The 20,397-nt window shown below is 36.6% G+C and overlaps 1 protein-coding gene across 3 annotated transcripts in view; it reads left to right on the top strand.

Moving 5' to 3' along the window:
- alox5a (arachidonate 5-lipoxygenase a) overlaps positions 1–20,397 on the top strand; it is a 43,299-nt gene that overhangs the window by 17,902 nt on the left and 5,000 nt on the right. For all 3 annotated transcript variants that reach the window (XR_012388640.1, XR_012388639.1, NM_001303262.1), the window contains 8 exon segments: positions 9–131; positions 3,342–3,448; positions 5,845–6,017; positions 6,232–6,378; positions 9,486–9,689; positions 12,868–12,954; positions 15,251–15,429; positions 15,508–15,629. Coding sequence is in view for 1 of the 3 variants with exons in the window: in NM_001303262.1 (NP_001290191.1) it covers positions 9–131; positions 3,342–3,448; positions 5,845–6,017; positions 6,232–6,378; positions 9,486–9,689; positions 12,868–12,954; positions 15,251–15,429; positions 15,508–15,629 (1,142 nt within the window). In the remaining 2 variants the exon portion in view is untranslated.

Raw genomic sequence — 20,397 nt, 5'->3', positions numbered from 1 at the left:
TGTTAAAGATGGAAAGAATGGCATCCTGGCTTCCCGATGAGTATCGACTGCAAAGCCCATAAAGAGCTTCCACGGGACATTCAGTTTGACAGCGAGAAAGGAGTGGACTTTGTGCTTAACTACAGCAAAGCGTAAGATCCTCTTTGTCTGGCGATTCTGCACGTATCTCATTACTCTGCATTATTTCCATAAAGAGCCCATCTGTTTGTATTTATGCGCATTTGCATGCTTCTCTCAGACCTCTGTTTGCATGCATCTCTATGAACAAGCTCCAAACACAAGCATGCATTGTTTTTGCGGTATTATTCATTTGCAAGGGCTTGATGAACATTGTTGGTGTGGACTAAAGTAAGAGCGTGACTGTTAAAAGGGGGAAATTCAGTAGATTGTGCCGTTGATATAAATAGTTTTGAGAAGTGTTTTTCTCAGTCATGTACGTGTTGACCATTCAGATCTGCAAGCACGTTGACAGTCATATCATCAGAAGAAGATTTAAAACATTCACTCAAAAACATTTTTTTTTCTACTTATTTAAATGAGCTGAATCAACACAATTCTTGAGATTTCATTGGGACAACTTAATTTTTCTATGTTCAATCCACATAAATTTATTAGAAGTGTTAAGTCAACTTAATCGATTTGTGTTGGGACAGCATGAATACATTATAATATAATGTTAAAGAATTTAAAGAGTGCGCTTTCATGACAATGTTTCTTAATACACTCAAGTACCCCTTTAAATGTGTATTTTTTGTGTTAAATTAAAATAGTTACTTATTAAGAATTATTTCCCCAGTTTCACAGACAAGGCTTAAATTTAGTCCCAGACTAAAATATAAGTCAGACCTGTTTTAACTGAAAGAAACTTGCACTGATTGATCCTAAATTACTTTAGTCTGTTTGTTTTATCTCCAGATGCGCGTCAGCAATGTAAAAAAATAAATGACTTAAAAGTCCTAAATGAACTATGCCCTATCCTGTCCATAAAACCAGGTCTAACATTTTGTCAAGATTTAAATAATTGGTCACACTGCATTTGTTGGTCCGTTTGTTGAATTAAGTTACATTGCATCTACATGCCAACTAATTCTCATTAGATTATAAGTAGGCTGTACTTATAGTAGTAGGGTTGGTGTAAGTCAACATGTACTTGCTAAGTTTCTTATAGTAAGTTAAATATCTGTTGACGGAGCAGTATCAACAGATATTAAGCAGACAGTCTACTAATACTCAAATGGACCATCAAAATAAAGTGTTACCAAAAATGTTTTTTAATTTCTGGCCTAGGTTGAAGAAATAGTTCACCCAAAAAATTTAAATGTACACACTATTTAATCACCCTCAAGTGATTCAAAGTCATTATCATCATAATTTTTTCTGTTGAACGTAAAAGTAGAATGTTAGAAACCAGTAACCATTGACATCCACAGTAGGAAAAACTTTCTGTGGAAGTCAATGGTACCTTTTTTCAAAAGCTTTTTTTTTTTGTTTGTTTAACAGAAGAAACGCATAAGGTTTAAAACACATAAAAAATGGTAAATTATGACAGATATAAACTTTTTGGGTGAACTGTCCTTTTAATGAAACATTATCAGTGCATGTTCTTCATTATCATTTTAACTATTCAGCTTTTCATTTATTTAAATTCATTATCTTTAAGTTTCAGTTAAAATTGTTTAAATATATCCTAGTTTAGCATAAACTCTTGTCAGTGGCATTACACTTTATTCACGTTTCAAATAAAAATATCAAAGTACATACAATGCTCGGCATACAGTATGAGTACACTCCTTACAAATTTATATTTTATCCATTTCTCAGTGAACATGGATAGTATATTTTGATGCATTTGAACAAAACAGATTTATTTAACTGAGCTTATTAATGTGATTTATGTGATGATATTGAATGTATTTGTGTTGCCTGTTTTTTCTGTGATATGCGTGATGTGAACGCTGATGTGGTTGTGTGGTGAAGATAAATGTAAATTTACACTTGTGGACAATAAATAAAGTAAACACATATATTTAATAAAATAATATTTTAGTCACTGAAAATGTTTAGAATTATGCTGAGCATTGTATGTTTTTTAGTTATTTTAATTATGACTTGTCTATACCCTCACCAGGGTGCTCGAGGGTTCATGGGAGTATGCCCAACCAGTCCACATGTGTTTTGTGGACTTAGGCATTTCGACCGTGTCCCTCAAGGCATTCTGTGGAGGGTGTTCTGGGACTGGGGTCAGAGGCGCTCTGTTAAGGGCTGTCTCGTCCCTGTATGAACAGAGTAGGAGTTTAGTTCGCATTGCAGGCAATAAGTCAGACTTGTTTCCAGTGCATGTTGGACTCCGGCAGGGCTGCCCTTTGTCACCAATTTTGTTCATAATTTTTATGGACTGAATTTCAAAGTGCAGCCATCGGCTGGAGGGGGTCTGGTTTGGGGACCATAGGATCTCATCCATTTTATTATTTGATTTTATTTTTTTATACTTGTCTCATTTATTCTTGCTTATGTAAAGTACTTTAAATTGCCACTGTGTATGAAATCTGCTATATAAATAAACTTGCCTTGCTTTGCCTTGCCTTTAAACCAGGGGTGTCCAAACTTGGTCCTGGTTCTGGAGGGCTGGTGTTCTGCATAGTTTAGCTTCAACTTCCTTCAACATACCTGCCTGGAGCTTTATAGCATACCTAGAAAGAGCTTGATTAGCTGGTTCAAGTGTGTTTAATTGGAACTAAAATATGCAGAGCCCTGATTTAAACACTTCAGTAAATCAGATAAGTTTGAAATGTAAAATTCCACTATAATACATTTTCAATTTATTGCAAATATCCTCAAATTAAGTCAAAACTTTCCATGCAGTTTGCACTTAAGTATATTCTTTTAGAGTAATGTTTTTAATAAAAAAGTGTAAACATAAAAAAGTAAATAAAATTTTTTACTATGCATTTATACAGTGTGCTTTACACAGGTGAGTGGACTTCAACCACCTGTAGAAACACACTTCACTCTTCTCTCTACAAAAAAAACACTCCCCTTTAATCTAGTGCCTAATTCACTGACCACTAACAGTTACTTTGTATAACTTCCTGTGTGTACTGCATCTTGTTCAATAGCTGAACGTCTCCTCAATTGTAAGTCGCATTGCACAAAGGCATCTGCCAAATGACTAAATGTAAAATGCAATGTTCTAATGTTCTAATTAGTGACATACCTTAAGAATTTACTCGCTCACCACTTCACTGTAATGTACCAGATATCTTCATTTATTTGTTATGCAACATAATATGTCAATATGTCACAACTTCTGTTTGCTTATTTTGCTATACTTTATTCCTTAGGATCGAGAATCTGTATGTGAACCAGTTCATGCACATGTTCCAGTCCTCATGGGGAGATTTCGCAGACTTTGAGCGGATATTTGTGAGAATTAAGAACACAATATCAGGTTGGAACTGCCAGCATACACCTGTAGCAGATCTTTATGAGTATTTTAGTTAAGAATTGAACATACACAATTATCCATGGGCGTAGATTTAGGGTGGATAGAGGGGACGCGCCCGACCAATATCCACCTACCATTGCAATGTCCCCACCAATAATTTAATCCACTTTTTTAAAAAAGTTGCGCTATCAATATTAACCTAGACACACAGAGAGAATTAAATGCATAGACTGTAAAATATTAAATCACATTCTCTCATTGAGTCCTCTCGCCACCAAAACGCATATGGACATCTTGATTGGCTGTGCCTTTACTTGCTGTCATGTAAGAGGCTGTGGCTGCATTCAGATACAAGCAGCACATTTAACTTTTCTCAATCAGAATTTCGTCATTTGAATAATTAGAACAATTCAATAATAATAATAGTATTAATAATAATAATAATTCAACTTTTGGTCTTTCGGACCACCTAAACACCCCTTGGCTACAGTTCTGAAACTTAATAAATAGTATTTATGATTAAGTATTTATTGTCAGTTTTAAATTTTTCAAAGCCATTTTAAGATTAAAATTATTAGCCCATTTAAGCTATTTATTTTTCGATAGTCTACAGAACAAACCATCATTATACAATAACTTGCCTAATTAACCTAGCTTGCCTAGGTTACCTTCCTAACCTAGCTAAGCCTTTAAATTTCAATTTAAGCTGTATGGAAGTGTCTTGAAAAATATCTAGTCAAATATTGTTCACTGTCATTATGGCAAAGATAAAATGAATCAGTTATTAGAGATGAGTTATTAAAGCTATTATGTCTAGAAATGTGTTGAGAAAACCTTCTCTCCAGTACACAGAAATTGGGAAAGAAATAAACAGGGGGCTTATCATTCAAGGGGGCTCATAATTCTGACTTCAATTGTATGTATAAATCTTGTTTATTCTTGGGGGAATGAGAGAGGGGGGGTGTTATTTGATTCACCCGTCCCCACCAATGTCTAGTGCAAACCTACGCCCTTGCAATAATCCTTTTCCAACACACCCTGTACAATATATGGAATATTACAATTTGATTACACATAAAATGTATTAGATGTGTTTAGTTTACTCCATACTTGTTCTAATTTGTAATGAAATAACAAATAAGCTTAAGATAACACTTTTGGGAACCAGTTCTTATCAACTACGTCAGGGGTCACCAATCTCGGTCCTGGAGGGCCGATGTCCCTGCAGGATTTAGCTCCAACTTGCCTCAACACACCTGCCTGGATGTTTCAAGTATACCTAGTAAGGCCTTGATTAGCTTGTTCAGGTGTGTTTGATTAGGGTTGGAGCTAAAATCTCCAGGACACCGGCCCTCCAGGAACAAGTTTGGGTGACCTCTGAACTACGTGATTATAAGCCAAATATTATTGACTTTTTGTCTTATGCTGCATAACAATTTCATCCTAAACTAATGACACTACTAACTATTAATAAGCAGCAAATTAAACGTGTGTTTAATGTGCAACAAAGGTTGTACCTAATAGTTAGCTAAAGGAATAGTTCACCCAAAACCAGCCTATTTGAATGTTATCCCTCGACTGAATAGGTGTTATCAGCTGATAGATATGGGCCAGTAGGGGCCACTGTGGCTCAGAAGGTGGTTATCATCCATCCACATGGTTAATCAGCTATAGTTCACATGCAGCTGCGTCCGGAAGTTAACGAGATTTATTTATATTATTTGATAAATGTCTCATTAATTGTATTTTATTAACGTCTACCCCTACCCTAACCCTAAACCCAACCATCACAGTAATATAAAACAGATCTTGAGTCTTCTCTAGTATAGCTGTATAACCATGTGGATGGATGATTACAGCCTTCTGAGCCTACCAGTTGGCACAGTGGCCCCTACTGGCCCATATCTATCAGCTGATAAACACTGAAAACACCCATTCAATCAAGTGATAACATTCGAAGCAGGTGCTAAAAAGGAAATTCTTTCATCATGTTTTCACCCCTTTTTGAACTCAAAAGTAGATAGTTTGAAGAATGCTGGAAACTGGTAACCTTTGACTTCCTAGTATGTGTTTTTCCTAATACAGAAGTCAATGATTCGGTGGCAAATACAACAACTACATTGGAAGCTAATTAAAGAACATTAGAAGCCTGTAACCACTGACTTCCATTGTAGAGAAAATAAATACTAAGAAAGTCAATCTTTGAAAGTTTCCAACATTCTTTAAAATACCCTATTTTCCCTGTAAATGATGACAGAATATTCATTTTGGTGTAAATTTGCTCTTTAATAGTTTGAATTGGTCCCCAAATTTAGCGCACACTAACGTTAGCTAAAGCTTTAGATATATGCTAACCAGAAACGTGCTTTTATTTGGCTGTGTGTGTTTCTGCTTTTCAGAATATGTGATGGAGCACTGGAAAGAAGACTTCATGTTTGGATATCAATACTTAAACGGCTGTAATCCAGTGGTCATCAAAAAATGCACTGAAATTCCTGACAAGTTTCCAGTCACACACAACATTGTGGAAGACAGTCTGGAGAGGGGTCTCACACTGGAAGAGGAGCTCAAGGTAAGCAAGACGTGCCACACAATCTGTTTTTAATCATTTTTAATTCATTTAATCATTTTTAGTTTCCTGTTTCTTTTATTCTTGTTTATGTAAAGCACTTTGATTTACCATTATGTATGAAATGTGCTGTATAAATAAACTTGCCTTACAAAGTGGCAGTTTCACTATTCCATAATTGGGATGGTTTTGCAAACGCTGTGTCTTCCTTTTACAGGAAGGAAACATCTTTATTGCTGACTATGAGATAATGGATGGTGTCACCGCCAATTCTACAGACCCTTGCACCCTTCAGTACTTGGCGGCACCCATGTGTCTGCTATATAAGAACAGTCAGAACAAAATAATGCCGATTGCCATCCAGGTATCTGATCTAGGCACAAAACAAAAAACAAAACAAAAAAAAACTATAAAAAGAAAACAAGCACATATAGTGCATCCTGAAAGTATGATTCATGAAATATTTTCTTTATGCTACAGTCTTATTCCAAAGTAGAATAATTTCATTGATTTCTTCAAAATTCCACACACAATACCCCATAATGACAATGTGAAAAAAAGTGTGAATGTGAATTTTTTTTAAATTGTTGCAAATTTATAAAAAAAATAAAAACCTGAAAAATCACATGTGCACAAGTATTAAGGGCCTTTGCATAAAACTTTGTTGATGCACCTTTGGCAGTATTTACAACCTCAAGCCTTTTTAAATATGATGCTACAAACTTGGCACAACTGTGGGAATTTTTGCCTACCTGTATTCCTCTTTGCAGGACCTCTTAAGCTCTATCAGGTTGGATGGGAAGCGACAGTGTACAGCCATTTTCAAATCTCTCCAGAGATGTTCAATAGGATTTAGGTCTGGGCTCTGGCTGGGCCACTCAAGGACATTTACAGAGTTGTTGTGAAGCCACTCCATTGATATTTTGGCGGTGTGCTTTGGGTCATTGTCCTGCTGGAAAATGAACCGTCTCTCCAGTCTCCAGTGAGATCAAGAGCACTCTGAAGCAGGTTTTCATTCAGGATGTCTCTGTACATTGCTGCATTCATCTTTCCCTCTATCCTGACTAGTCTTCCAGTTCCTGCTGCTGAAAAACATCCCCACAGCATGATGCTGCCACCACCATGCTTCACTGTAGGGATGGTATTAGCCTGCTAGTGAGCGGTGCCTGGTTTTCAATGTTTCAAATGTAACGCCTGGAATTTACTCCAAAGAGTTCAATTTTAGTCTCATCAGACCAGGGAATTTTGTTTCTTATGGTCTGAGAGTCCTTCAGATGCCTTTTGGCAAATTCCAGGCAGGGAGTGGCTTCCGTCTGGCCACTCGACCATACAGGCCTGATTAGTGGATTGCTGTCACACCTGCTGCAGTGCCCTCTGGTGGTTTTCAAGGGCACCAGTTTTTGTTTTGGTTTTTGTGTTTTGTATCCTAGTCATGTGATCACTCCTTGTTTCCAGCTGTCCCTCATTGTCTAATTAGTTCTCTCTTTATAAGCCCTGTTATGTTGTGTTTAGTTTGCCTTTGGATTTTTCAATGTTCTGTTTAGGTTTGTCGTGCTTTATTCGTGATCTGGTTCATCGTGTTTGGTTTGTTTGTTTGTTCACTTTGTTTAGTATCATTACTATGTTTTTGGATACCTGTTTAGTTTGTGTTTGATTCACTTTTGAGCTTAATTTTTGCACTTCATGTTTTCCTCGATTTTGGTACCTTGCCTGTCCCTTTGTCATTTTTTTGGGGGATCTTTATTGTTTGACAATAAATGTGTTTTGCTGCACTTGGATCTTTCCCTTGTTTTTGTGATACCCATTCGTGACAATTGCTGCACAGATGGTTGTCCTTCTGTAAGGTTCTCCTCTTGCCACAGAAGACCGCTAGAGCTCAGACAGAGTGACCATCGGATCTCCTCAGAATGATCACTTCCCTGACTAAGGCCCTTCCTCCCCAATCATTCAGCTTGGATGGCCGGCCAGCTCCAGAAAGAGTCCTGGTGGTTCCAAACATCTTCCATTTATGGATGATGGAGTCCACTGTGCTCATTGGAACTTTCAGAGCAGCAGAATTTTTTCTGTAGCCTTCCTCAGCCTTGTGCTTTGAGACAATCCTATCTCAGAGGTCTACAGACGAGTCCTTTGTCTTCATGCTTGGTTTGTGCTTTGACATGCACTGTCAACCCTGGGATCTTATATAGACAGGTGTATGTCTTTTCAAATCATGTCCAATCAACTGAATTTACCACCGGTGAACTCCAATTAAGCTGCTTAAACATCTCAAGAATGATCAGTGGAAACAGAATGTACTGAGTTAAATTTAGAGCTTTACGGCAAAGGCTGTGAATACTGATGTTCATGTGATTTTTCAGCTTTTTTATTTTTAATAAATTTGCAACAATTTCAAAAAAACTTTTTTTTTTTCACATTGTCATTATAAGGTATTGTGTGTAGAATTTTAAGGAAATAAATTAATTCAATCCATTTCGGAATAAGGCTGTAACATAAAAAGTAAAGCACTATGAATACTTTCCGGATACACTGTATGTATATATTTCTATATCTATGTATATCTAAATGCATTGCAGTAAACTGACTCTTTACACAGCTTAATCAGCTTAAACACAACAGCCAGAGGCAGTTTTTGCCACCTTATCTTACATTTTTGTTTAGACTGACGGCATCATATTTTGCACTTTTCTGCCAGTCTGGAACTTATTTTTGAAATAAATAAATAAAAAAAAAATAAATAAATAAATATTAAGAATAAATAAATAAAACCCATTATGAAATATTTTCTGCAGCCATCCAGTCTTCAGTATCACATGATGCTTCAAAAATAATTTTAATATGCAGATTTTTTTGAGTAAACACAAAATAATCATGGTATTTGTAGAGAAACTAGTATAAATGGTAATCAGCTTGCCAAAAAACCTAAAAGCAATCAGTTAGTACAGATTTACTATAATAAAACCATGGTCATTTTTATTCAAGGATTTGCTGCCTTTATGAAACTCCAGTAATTACAGCCTATAAACGCACTACATGGCAAATATTTTGAAATGTAGTAAGTCCGTGCAGGGAAAAAAGGAAGGAAGTCATGGAGGGAAGTCATATTGATTTTAATAAAAGGGTGTGAAAAGATTACGACAAACACGGAAGCCTCCCACATGCACAATACAAACTCACACGCACTATTACAGTCATTAAATTCTGTTATTATTCACTCTCCCTTCACTTGTTTGAAACCTATTCGACTTTCTTTTTTCTGCTGAGCACAAAAAGAAGATATTTTGAAGAATGCACCCATTGACTTACATTTTTCAAAATATCTTATTCTGCTTTTAAACTACATCAGGGAGAATAAATGATTATGGTAAATTTCATTTTTGAGTGAACTGTCCCTTTAAGAACAATGCCACCTATGATTGTCAATAAAATTATTACTGATGAGTTCTGAAAATGATCGTGATTTCTTTTACATAGCTGCATCAGAAACCAGGAGAGGACAATCCCATCTTCCTTCCCAGTGACGATGAGTATGACTGGTTGCTGGCCAAAATCTGGGTGAGATCTTCGGACTTCCACGTCCATCAGACAGTCACTCATCTCCTCAGGACGCATCTGATTTCTGAGGTCTTCGGCATAGCCATGTTCAGACAGCTGCCTGCAGTTCATCCTGTTTTTAAGGTAATGTATTTCTATATTGTTTCTATTCTACACTTGCTGGCCACTTTATTAGGTACAACTGTTTAAATGCTTGTTAATGCAAATATTTAATAAGCCAATCATATGGGAGCAACTTAATACAATTATCTGTGTGGAGACATGATCAAGGTGATCTACTGAAGTTTAAACTGAGAAACATGGTGGAGAAAAATATATATTTTAAAAGATAGTTCACCCCAAAAAAATAACATTTACACACTATTTATTCAACTTCAAATGGTTTCTTTATTCTGTCAAACACAAATGAAGATATTTCTGTCACAGTCAAATAATACTTGGAAGGGATCCAAGTGAAGGATTTATTTGAAACAGTCAAAATAAATACAAGAAATGAGTGTGGTGCTAGGATCAGGAGAAAACAGGGCAGGGATCAGACAGGAGAACAGGGTCCAGTGGTCTCTCCTCACGGTCCTGAGCACATACAAACACACACGTAAGCACACGTAACGAACTGACAAGGAAACATAGAAAATGTTGCACATATATAGGCACGATAATGAGCCTCAGCTGGCGAGCGAATCAAACCAGCTGAGTGCCGTCATGGCACATGACCAAAACAAATACACGTGGACAACAAAAACAAAACAAACTCACGAGATCAAACAGACACTCCGGAAAAGCGCACAAACCTGCAACCGTAACAATTTCGAAGAATGTTGGAAACCTTTTCGGAACCGTTGACTTCTATAATGTGAAAAAACAAACACTAAGGAAGTCTATGGTTACAGGTTTTAAAAAAAAATTCTTTTTTAATGTTTTATTTCTACATTGTAAAACACATTTCAAAAATATACAAAAAGGATAACATAAACATGTAACAATAAGCAAATACACTGAAGAGTATTTCGAGCAAAACAAACAAAAAATAAATAAATAAATAAAAAAGTAAAAAACACTAGTACAATCTTATTTACAGAAAATACAGGTCTGCAATGGGCTGACCAGAACTAAGTCCAGTACCAAGCTATGAGTTGGGGGTGGGGATTCTAGAGCCACATTTCCACTTTCAGGCCAGTGCGAGCCAGGGCTTTTATCAGGCCAGGCCAGGCCAATCGACTGGGAGGTTAAGCAGTGAAACCAAAATCATGTTGCTTTTCCACTGTCGGGCTAGTAGCTTGCAGTGCGTTATGCAAACCTGCCCCCAGATTGTCCCCTCGAATCAAATGTCACAAAGCCTTCCCAGTTCAGTGGAATTCAGGCAGATAAAGCACACCATCGCATCATCACGATTAAAATAAAGACAACCAAAACAAACAAATGACACGTTACTGTACAGCAGCACATTATATGTCCACAGGCACAGGCCTATTTATTTTCATTTATTACATTTGTTTAGGCTACTCTCCGACTGACTGTTGGCATCATGCATTCAGTGGTTTTGCCACTAATGGAGGGACCCAGCAAACCATCCATAATATAAAAGCACAGAAATTCTCGGGTAATAACTCGGTCTAAAATGTATTTATAACATCCTCGTTTTGATAGACGCCGTTAAACATTCAGCCCAAATGCTCTGTAGAGACCTAAAACATATACACTTTTTCCTAGGCTATATGACACTCAATAGGTAATTCCCCTTTATTTAAAAGAATAACTTAAGGATGTTGCATATTATTTGATCTTGATCTTTATCTTAAGTAAAGAAAAGTGTTGTGTTTCAGGACATAAGAGCAAGTAATACAATATAGCCTAAATATCGTTGTGCTCAGCAGCTCTACATTTAAAGTTTCATTTAAAAATTTTAACACGTCATATAAAAACATAAACACTTGTTTTTTACTTGCAGTTTTTCCCAATCCGTTCATAAAGCAGCACTGCGCAAGACTGGATGACAGAAAAGTAGTTTCTGATGGTTTGACTCTCCCCAACAAATGCCCTGTTTCCACGGTTTGATTAATATTTGACGATTTGATTTATATCAAAAGTTTCTAATAACTGGACAAGGTGGAATATCAACAGTGGTAATAGCTGACAACATTGAGAGGAAAATTTGAAAAGTTTCTGATGGTTTCACTCTCCCCAAAAAATGCCCTGTTTGCATGATTTGATTAATATCATCGTATCCAAATACTTCATAAATAATATTTCAAAACTCTGTTGTTTATTGTTTTTAGAAAATATCTGAAATATTTTTTTCAGATAGGCCTTTGTATAATGAAAGTTATATATGGCTTGAAACGTTTTAATTTATTTACATTTACATTTACATTTAGTCATTTAGCAGACACTTTTATCCAAAGCGACTTACAAATGAGGACAAGGAAGCAATTTACACAACCAAGAGCAACAATGAATAAGTGCTATAGGCAAGTTTCAGGTCTGTAAAGTCTAAGAAGGAAAGTATTAGTAATTTTTATTTATTTATTTATTTATTTTTTGAGTACAGTTAGTGGTATATCCAGAGAGGCAATTGAAGATTAGGAAGTGAAGTGGAGACTAAATAGTTGAGTTTTATTTGTATTGTATATACCCTATATATATTAACCTGTTCAACACCACTTTCCATGTCTCCTCTTAATGTCCTTTCCAATGTCTTGAGACTAGATGGTAAGTTATCAGAAGAAAATTGCAGATTAACAATTCGATTAAATAATTTCAAAATTGAACCTTTAGCACAGGGATCTATGCCCAGTATGGTGTAGATCTGAAGCAGGAGGTACATTAGGAAAGTTGACTTTTTTTTTTTTTGTGCACAAAATCTCAAATTTATGAATATCTGAAAAAAATTAGCTTTAGGAATTTTAAACTGAGATGCCAACTGACCAAAAGAGGCAAAAACACTATCAATGTAAAGTTCACCAACAGAAGCCAATCCAAGGTCTATCCATGAGGCATAGGCAGTGTCCAAGAGAGAAGGGTAAAAGAGAGGATTGGAGTGTATTGTGGATAATAAAGGGATATTATAAAGACCAAAATGCCAAATATCTTTTTTGTGTTCGACAGAAGACAGAAGATCATTGTTTTGAAATAAGTAACGGGTGAGAATTTGATTGTAGACTCTTCATTTTTGGCTGAAAATCTCTTTAAGTGACTTTTGAATGTGTGGCATGGTTTGTTTTTGCCAAATAGCCAAATGATGGTGTGAGTTTAAATGCATGTTTGAGCACACATTTTTAAATGCCACCTCCTGTTCTTCTAGCTGCTGTTACCACACATCCGTTTCACCATTGCCATTAACACCAAGGCTCGTGAGCAGCTCATCTGTGAGTGTGGACTCTTTGACAAGGTCAGCTTTTCTCTCACTTCCTCCAGTAGTATAATCTAATATTTCCGATGCACATGCAAGCTGTGTGTATAAAATATGTGTTTGAGCAGCTAGTGCACGTAATATTCTGCATGCACTGAATGCAAGCCTGTGTGTATTAAATTGAGCGTATACTTTGGCTTTTAATAAATTTCTTTCATGTTTGTTGCACTTTGTCACTATAAAAAATGTATTTTAAAAGCATCAGTACTAATTACAGTTATTTAACATGCTAGAGGGTTTGAATCATTATTTACACTTTACAATATCACAAACAGTTAATCAAAATGAGTATGTAATTAAAAACTCATACAATGCCTATAAAAAATCATCATACGCTGTGAAATTCTATATATTTACTTACATTACACCCTGCTTTGCTTTCACAGTGATGGGTTGCAGCTTGAAGGGCATCTGCTGTGTAAAACATATGCTGGATAAGTTGGCGGTTCATTCCGCTGTGGCAACCCCAGATTATTAAAGGAACTAAGCCGAAAATGAATGAATGAATGAATGAATGAATGAATGAATGAATGACACTCTGCTTTCAAAAGAACCCAGAAGAAATTTGTAGAAAGGCACAGGTTAGGAGAAGACTACAAAACTATTTCAAAGGCTGGATAGGTTATTTGGAATGTGATTTGATTTCACACTATATGATAATTAAATACATTATTTCAAAGGGGATGATGATTTTTTTATAGGCCCTGTTTTTTAGACACAATCTTGGTGGTATGTGATGTGATGTGGTCTTCAGACTGCCAGTGCATTTGTGTTGGATGATTTTCAGTTTTTCTCATATTAGTACTCCAGTAGGTGGTGACTCTTTATGGGTGAAGGATTGATTTGTTCAAACAGTGATCAGAAAAAAAACTGTGCTTAAAACAAAAATATCCTGTCATCTTTCTTACATTACACTTACATTTACATTACCAGTGACTTTTCATTTACAATTGTGCTCACTCATCCTCGTACAACGCTTGTTTTCATCTCCTTTTTCACATAAACAACTAAATGAATGCTCAGGTCTGTTTAACCGACTATATTATCAATCATTTTCTTTTTCGGCTTAGCTTTTTTATCAATCTAGAGTCGCCCTAGCGGAATGAACCACCAACTTATCCAGCATATGTTTTATGCAGCAGATGCCCTTCCAGCTGCAACCCATCTCTGGGAAACATCCATACACAGTCATTCACACTCATACATTATGGACAATTTAGCCTACCCAATTCACCTGTACCACATGTCTTTGGACTGTGAGGGAAACCGGAGCACCCGGAGGAAACCCATGCAAACGCGAGGAGAAAATGCAAACTCCACACAGAAACGGCAACTGACTCAGCTGAGGCTCGAACCAGCAACCTTCTTGCTGCGAGGCGATAGCACTACCTACTACGCCACTGCGTCGCCCGACTATACGTATTATTAATGCTATAAAAGGTACACCATGAACTTGAAAATAGCCAATCTGAACAACACTTCCGTGCATATAAACCCATTTATAAACAAGAACACAATCTACATAAGCTTTGCGTGACTAAAATAGTTTTAAAAGATACCTGTCTAAAAGTAATATTTCAGCTGTGGTTGTTTTGAACTGCATAACGTCATTGCCCTCCAGCGTGCAAAAGTAATTCCGATTTTGCTTCAGGATTTAGAAAAGTTTTGATTCTGCATTTTTGGTAGAAGCCCTTTCAGAAACAATCTTTCTTTTCATGGATACAAGCCCATGTTGGTTGTTCAGAAAGAAGTTCAGGTTGATGTAGAGTTTGCCTGATGACGTCTCTCTGTCAGCGGTAGATCTGTGCTTCACGTGTGTGCGCGGGTGACGTATCTGTCTGCTAAAAGAGGCTGCGTAGAAATTCTAATATAAATTTGTTGACAGACAGTTTAAGAAACCTGTCGTAATTGAGTTATTTGTCGGTCCGACAATATTGTTTTATGCCTTATCCAGAATATAAAAATACAAATAAACACATTTAGATCATTCACTTTAATCATTACTATTGGAATGTGAAGAGACTTTCAACCAGCACAACAAAAAATGTTTCTGAAGACAATCACCTACTGCACTTTTAATTTTTGAATCTGATGAAATTGTATTCATGTCACAATATAAATCGCTGATTCGCAGTAAAACAAAATATCGCAATGTCAGATTTTTCCAATATCCTGCAGCCCCAATACACAGACATCCATTCAACTGAGATTAGAAATCTTTTCTAAAACACAAATGCAACTCTTTGCCTATGGGTTCTCTCTGTGTGTCTTACAGGCTAATGGGACAGGTGGAGGTGGACACATAGAACTTGTCCAGAGGTCCATGAAGGTCTTCACGTACAAGTCCTTGTGTTTCCCAGAGAATATAAAAGCACGAGGCATGGACAGCCAGGAGGAACTGCCATACTACTTCTACAGAGATGATGGCTGCGCGGTCTGGGAGACTGTGAAAAGGTATGTTGCACAGCTAAAAAAAAAAACTTTTAATGATTAATAATATGATGAATATGACGTATATCAATGTTCTTCTAGTTTTGTGTCCGATGTTGTTGACATCTACTATGACAAAGATGAAACGGTGCAGGAGGATGAAGAGATCCAGGCATTTGTCAAAGATGTTTGCAGCTTTGGAATGCAGGATTTGGACCAGTGTGGTAAATACATGCTTCAAGAGTTAACATTAGCTGATGATTGATTATAAATCTTTTTTGGCATGCTATCATGGGAGAGAGCCCTGAGCTCATAAAATCCTCGAGCCCGGGGCTCCCTCCCATTTGCAAGGCGAGAGGGGAGTTCGAGCTCAGGTAGATCTCAAGAAATCCCCTGCTGTAGTAGCTAATGAACAGATAGTGATTGCTCTTGAGAGATAACTACTTACTAGTTGCATGTCTGTAGTGCTGATTTGGATTAGTCAATTAGTCAATTAATTTGCATGTATTGGACGGTGGGAGGAAACCGGGAAACCCGGGGGATGCCGACGTGAGCACGGAGAGAATGTGAAAACTTCACACAGTGACGTTCTTGCTGTGAGGCAACAGTGCTAACCACTGAGCCACCGTGCCACCCATCTAGGAAAGGAGGAGGAGAAGTAGGGGTGGAAGGAGGGATTCTTCAAAATGAAGATGGCTGTTATGGCACTTAAGGGTATTTAAGGTGGCTTAGGAATTGTCTAATTAGTGAATCATAAATTGAATAATGCGGGACCAGCCGCAAGCAATCATAAGCATGTGATCCTCTTTAAATTAGTTTCTAAATAAGCTTCACTTAAAATTATATTAAAAATTGCATAATGCCATGAAGGCGTTCTGCTTAATCTGGGTTTCAGTCAACATGATATTTTGGTACGACTCATTTCAATTCAATTCCACAAATCGGTTGAATAATTAAGTGAATGACTTGTGAAGACAAATGCTGGATGGGCCCTCATGATTCTTTGCAGAGGGAGGTTGATTGGTGTTAAACAGCCCATTCCATTCAGTAGGGGTAATCAATCTCAAAGAATGGAACACACTGCATTGTCAGTGTGTTTGAACAAATCAATGTTTCAATGATTCACTTATTAAGAAAACCATTTGTGGTTAGGGTTAGTGTGTAGAACATGTTTCAGGTTTAACTTCTACTGTATGTAAGACCTGTAACAACATTCAAATCAGGCCCATACAGCATTTGACATATGCTACTGCATCTGGAACACATCACAACGTCCCAACAGATCAGAAGATACAGCATCTGTCATATCTGTGACCTATAACTGCATTGAATCACTTCTGATGTTTTCAAACATAGTAAAACAAAAACAATACAATGGTATACTAGATGGAAAATTTCATGTAGCTTTCAGACAGACAGTACAAGCTTCAGTAGCCATTGTATAGACAGACTAAACAGACTTTTGAAAATGGGGGCGAGGCTATCCACAATCACTCTCTGGCTGGTTTTCTGGACCCCAATTCCCTCTGTTGTTGCCCAATTCTTCAAGCCCCTCTCATGAACATTACACAACCGGTAGACTAAAAGTATGGTTGGTAGCAAAATATGCACATATGACCATTTACACTCACAAAATATGTGTAAATCGTCATGTATTTTAAAATGTATAGCATGGATGGAGACAAACGCCAGTCTGGACGAAGAGCATTTACATTTAAAAACACTATTTAATTACAAAAAATGCATAATGGATTAAATGCAGCTTCAGAGATTCTTTAGGCTGTAAACCCTCTTATGTAGATGTTATCATAGTTACCTTTGACCTGTTTTGAGCTGAGCTAATAAGGCTTGGGGTTAACATGCTCCTGCAGGGCATATACTGGCTTTTTTCAGGCACAGTGGTCCATGGTTATCCCATAGCAAATGTAAGCAGGCCCAGTGTGGGCTAGCCCAGGTTTGGCCCACAGCTCATTGTGAATAGCGCACACTAGCAGACACCCCACATTAATCCCATGATGACCATCCATTTTGGACCCAGAGCATTTTTTTCTGGGCCCATGCAGGCTTTGTATAGGCAGCCCATTTCCCATTCGATGAAAGGACTACTACCACCATCTGCCAACTTGTAAAAGGGAGGAATGAGCTTTGCCAATGCATTTTTAAGCGCACCAAAACACATTTTCCACTGTGGTTGAATTAATTATTTAGTATTTCTTTTCATTTGTATTAGTTTTACATATTTTATAGTGTATAGATCATTTGTACTCCCATTTTGAGTGTTAGGACCAGTGTGGATCAAGTGAGGTTTTCCTGAGGACTAAGTGAGGGCTGCCCATTCAGAGCCAGCACCTATAGCACAACATTTTGCCAATGAGCATACTTGCCAGAGCCATTAACACTAATGCATTTTTGTTTTGGTTATGGTTTGCTATAGTAATGCTTGACATCCACACTAATCTGGCATCTTTGGTATTACAAATTTTTTGAACCGTGTTCTCATAATAAAATAAATAATTTATCATTCGTTCATTTCCTTTCAGCTTAGTCCCTTTATTAATCTGGGGTCACCACAGCGGAATGAACTGCCAACTTATCAAGCATATGTTTCACACAGCGGATGCCCTTCCAGCTGCAACCTATCAATGAGAAACATCCACACACTCTCATTCACACACAAACACTACGGACAGTTTAAAATTCGGAAGAAACCCATGCTAACACGGGAAGAAAATACAAACTCCACACAGAAATGCTAAAATATATGATTAATTGATTCCAATTTTAAAATATTTATATGATAAATACATTCACAATGCATCTTTTTTTGCATGGTGTTTTTTTTGTGTAGTCAATTTGTAACTTCAAAGTGTATCTAAAGGGTGAGATCCTTATTTTCTTTTGTATGTATTTTCTCCTGTTTATGATTGAGAGAGGAAACCCGGGGAAGTCATTTTCATCTTTGAATTTTGCTTTTATTAAGCTGGTCCTCTAAAACTTAGTTAGCTGCTTTTTTTTTTTTTTTTTTTTTTGTTTTGTCAGTTGTTTTAGGTCATATTCAGTCAGTTTGATATTTACATAGACTGTAAAAGTTATGGACGTAGTATTCGTGACATCACCCATAGTATGAATAAGCATGCTGCTAGTATGTTTAAAGTATGAATAAGCATGCTTCTAGTATGTTTAAATTAGTATAGTATAAATTAGCATCTAGTATGTTTATAGTATGAATTAGCAAGTTGCTAGTATGTATGATTAGTATGTTTGTTAGTATGTTTCTAGTATGGATTAGTATATTACTAGTATGAATTAGCATGTTGCTAGTATGTTTATAGTATGAATTAGCATGTTACTAGTATGTTTATAGTATGAATTAGCATGCTGCTATATGTTTATAGTATGAATTAGCATGCTGTTAGTATATGTTTATAGTATGAATTAGCATGCTGCTAGTATGATTAGTATGTTTGTTAGTATATTATTGGATATGTGGATTTGTTATTATTGAATATGTGGATTTGTATATTGTTAGTATAAACTGATATGTTGTTAGTATGTCCAAATGTAAAGTCAGTGGCAGTTTTTCATAATGGTAGTCAATGGGACAGTTGCTAGGGTGACGTAAGTGGTTGCTTGGGTGTGCCAAGTGTAGGGTCCAGCAAGTTGGTCCAATGACGGTATCCAATGGTGGATGAAGGTTCACTGCATGTTCGGTCTTTCCAGTGCACAATGTTGATTTATATTAAACTTAACTCATATCTGACTCCAATTTTAGTATGAGATGGTTTAGAATATTAATATGTTTATCCTCGTTTTATCTGACTCCAATTATAATATTCAATTATTATGATTGAATATTCTTTTGATTTGTTATTATACCTTATTCTCATTTACTCAGATTCCGATAGCATCTCGAGTCTTGCACCGGCCGGGTATACAATCTCTTAATACAAGCTTGTCAGTCTTGGTCATTAAACAGAGGCGATTAACCACTCTCCTAAAAAGGCAGAACACTACTTACTCAATTTAGGAGATTTTTATCTGGTCCCCATGGATCTGTTATCTACTTAATCAAGACAAAGTATTTTAATAATAATCGCGCAGGATTATAGTATTGTAGATGAAGGCCTAAATATCCACATTTAAAGTAGTTTTAACAATATTTTGTTGTTCTAAATAGTTGGCCTTTTACAGTCCAAGTATACATGAAATAATGCCAATTTGTTAGTCGGATCTCTAACAACATTGAATAGCGTGCCACGCTGCTCCGTCTAACATGTTTTAGTCCGTTACTAACCTGTACAGTGGCTTGTAGTGCTATGGACAACAACATTTATCAGTGATAATAACACGAACTCTGTTTGAATCATTCAAAACATAACAATTTATTAGTCAGGTAAATGTATTATGCCAATTCAATCAGTCAATTCATAAACGATCAATACAAAACATCAAATTATCAAAGATAAATCCAAGATTAAAAAGATGCATTCCTGACTTTGAAATATACATAACATGGAATGAGCCATGTTATGGGCTGATCTGGTTAGGCAGAATCGCCCTGAGTTTTTCTTAGACCTTACCTTAAATAATCCAAGAATTCCCTCAAGGAAGGGGGTGTGAACAAAAGGCATTCACACTTAGTGGCACACCCCTCTCAGTGGTTCAAAAGATGCCTGAAGTTATATATTTATTGTTCTGATTATGTCTATTTCTGAGAGAATGAGACCATTGTACCAATCGCACTGAGACATTTCAAATGATATCAAACATGATAATTGAAGTCAGTTTGGTTAATCTAAAACATTCAAACATTGAAATGACCATATGCGTGAGTTGGGGGGATGAAGCTGAGTCTCAGCATAGTCAGATGCAAATGCAGCAGGAACTGGTTTTTCCCGCATTCCTCCCTGGTGGGTTGTGAAGTCACCAGTCTCTGTTTTCAGCTCATGTTTTGAATTGTCAAAGATATCAGAATATTTGTAATATTTCAAT

This window comes from Danio rerio, chromosome 13, assembly GCF_049306965.1.
Source record: "Danio rerio strain Tuebingen ecotype United States chromosome 13, GRCz12tu, whole genome shotgun sequence".
NCBI lineage: Eukaryota > Metazoa > Chordata > Actinopteri > Cypriniformes > Danionidae > Danio > Danio rerio.
This window is presented reverse-complemented; position numbering and strand designations above follow the sequence as displayed.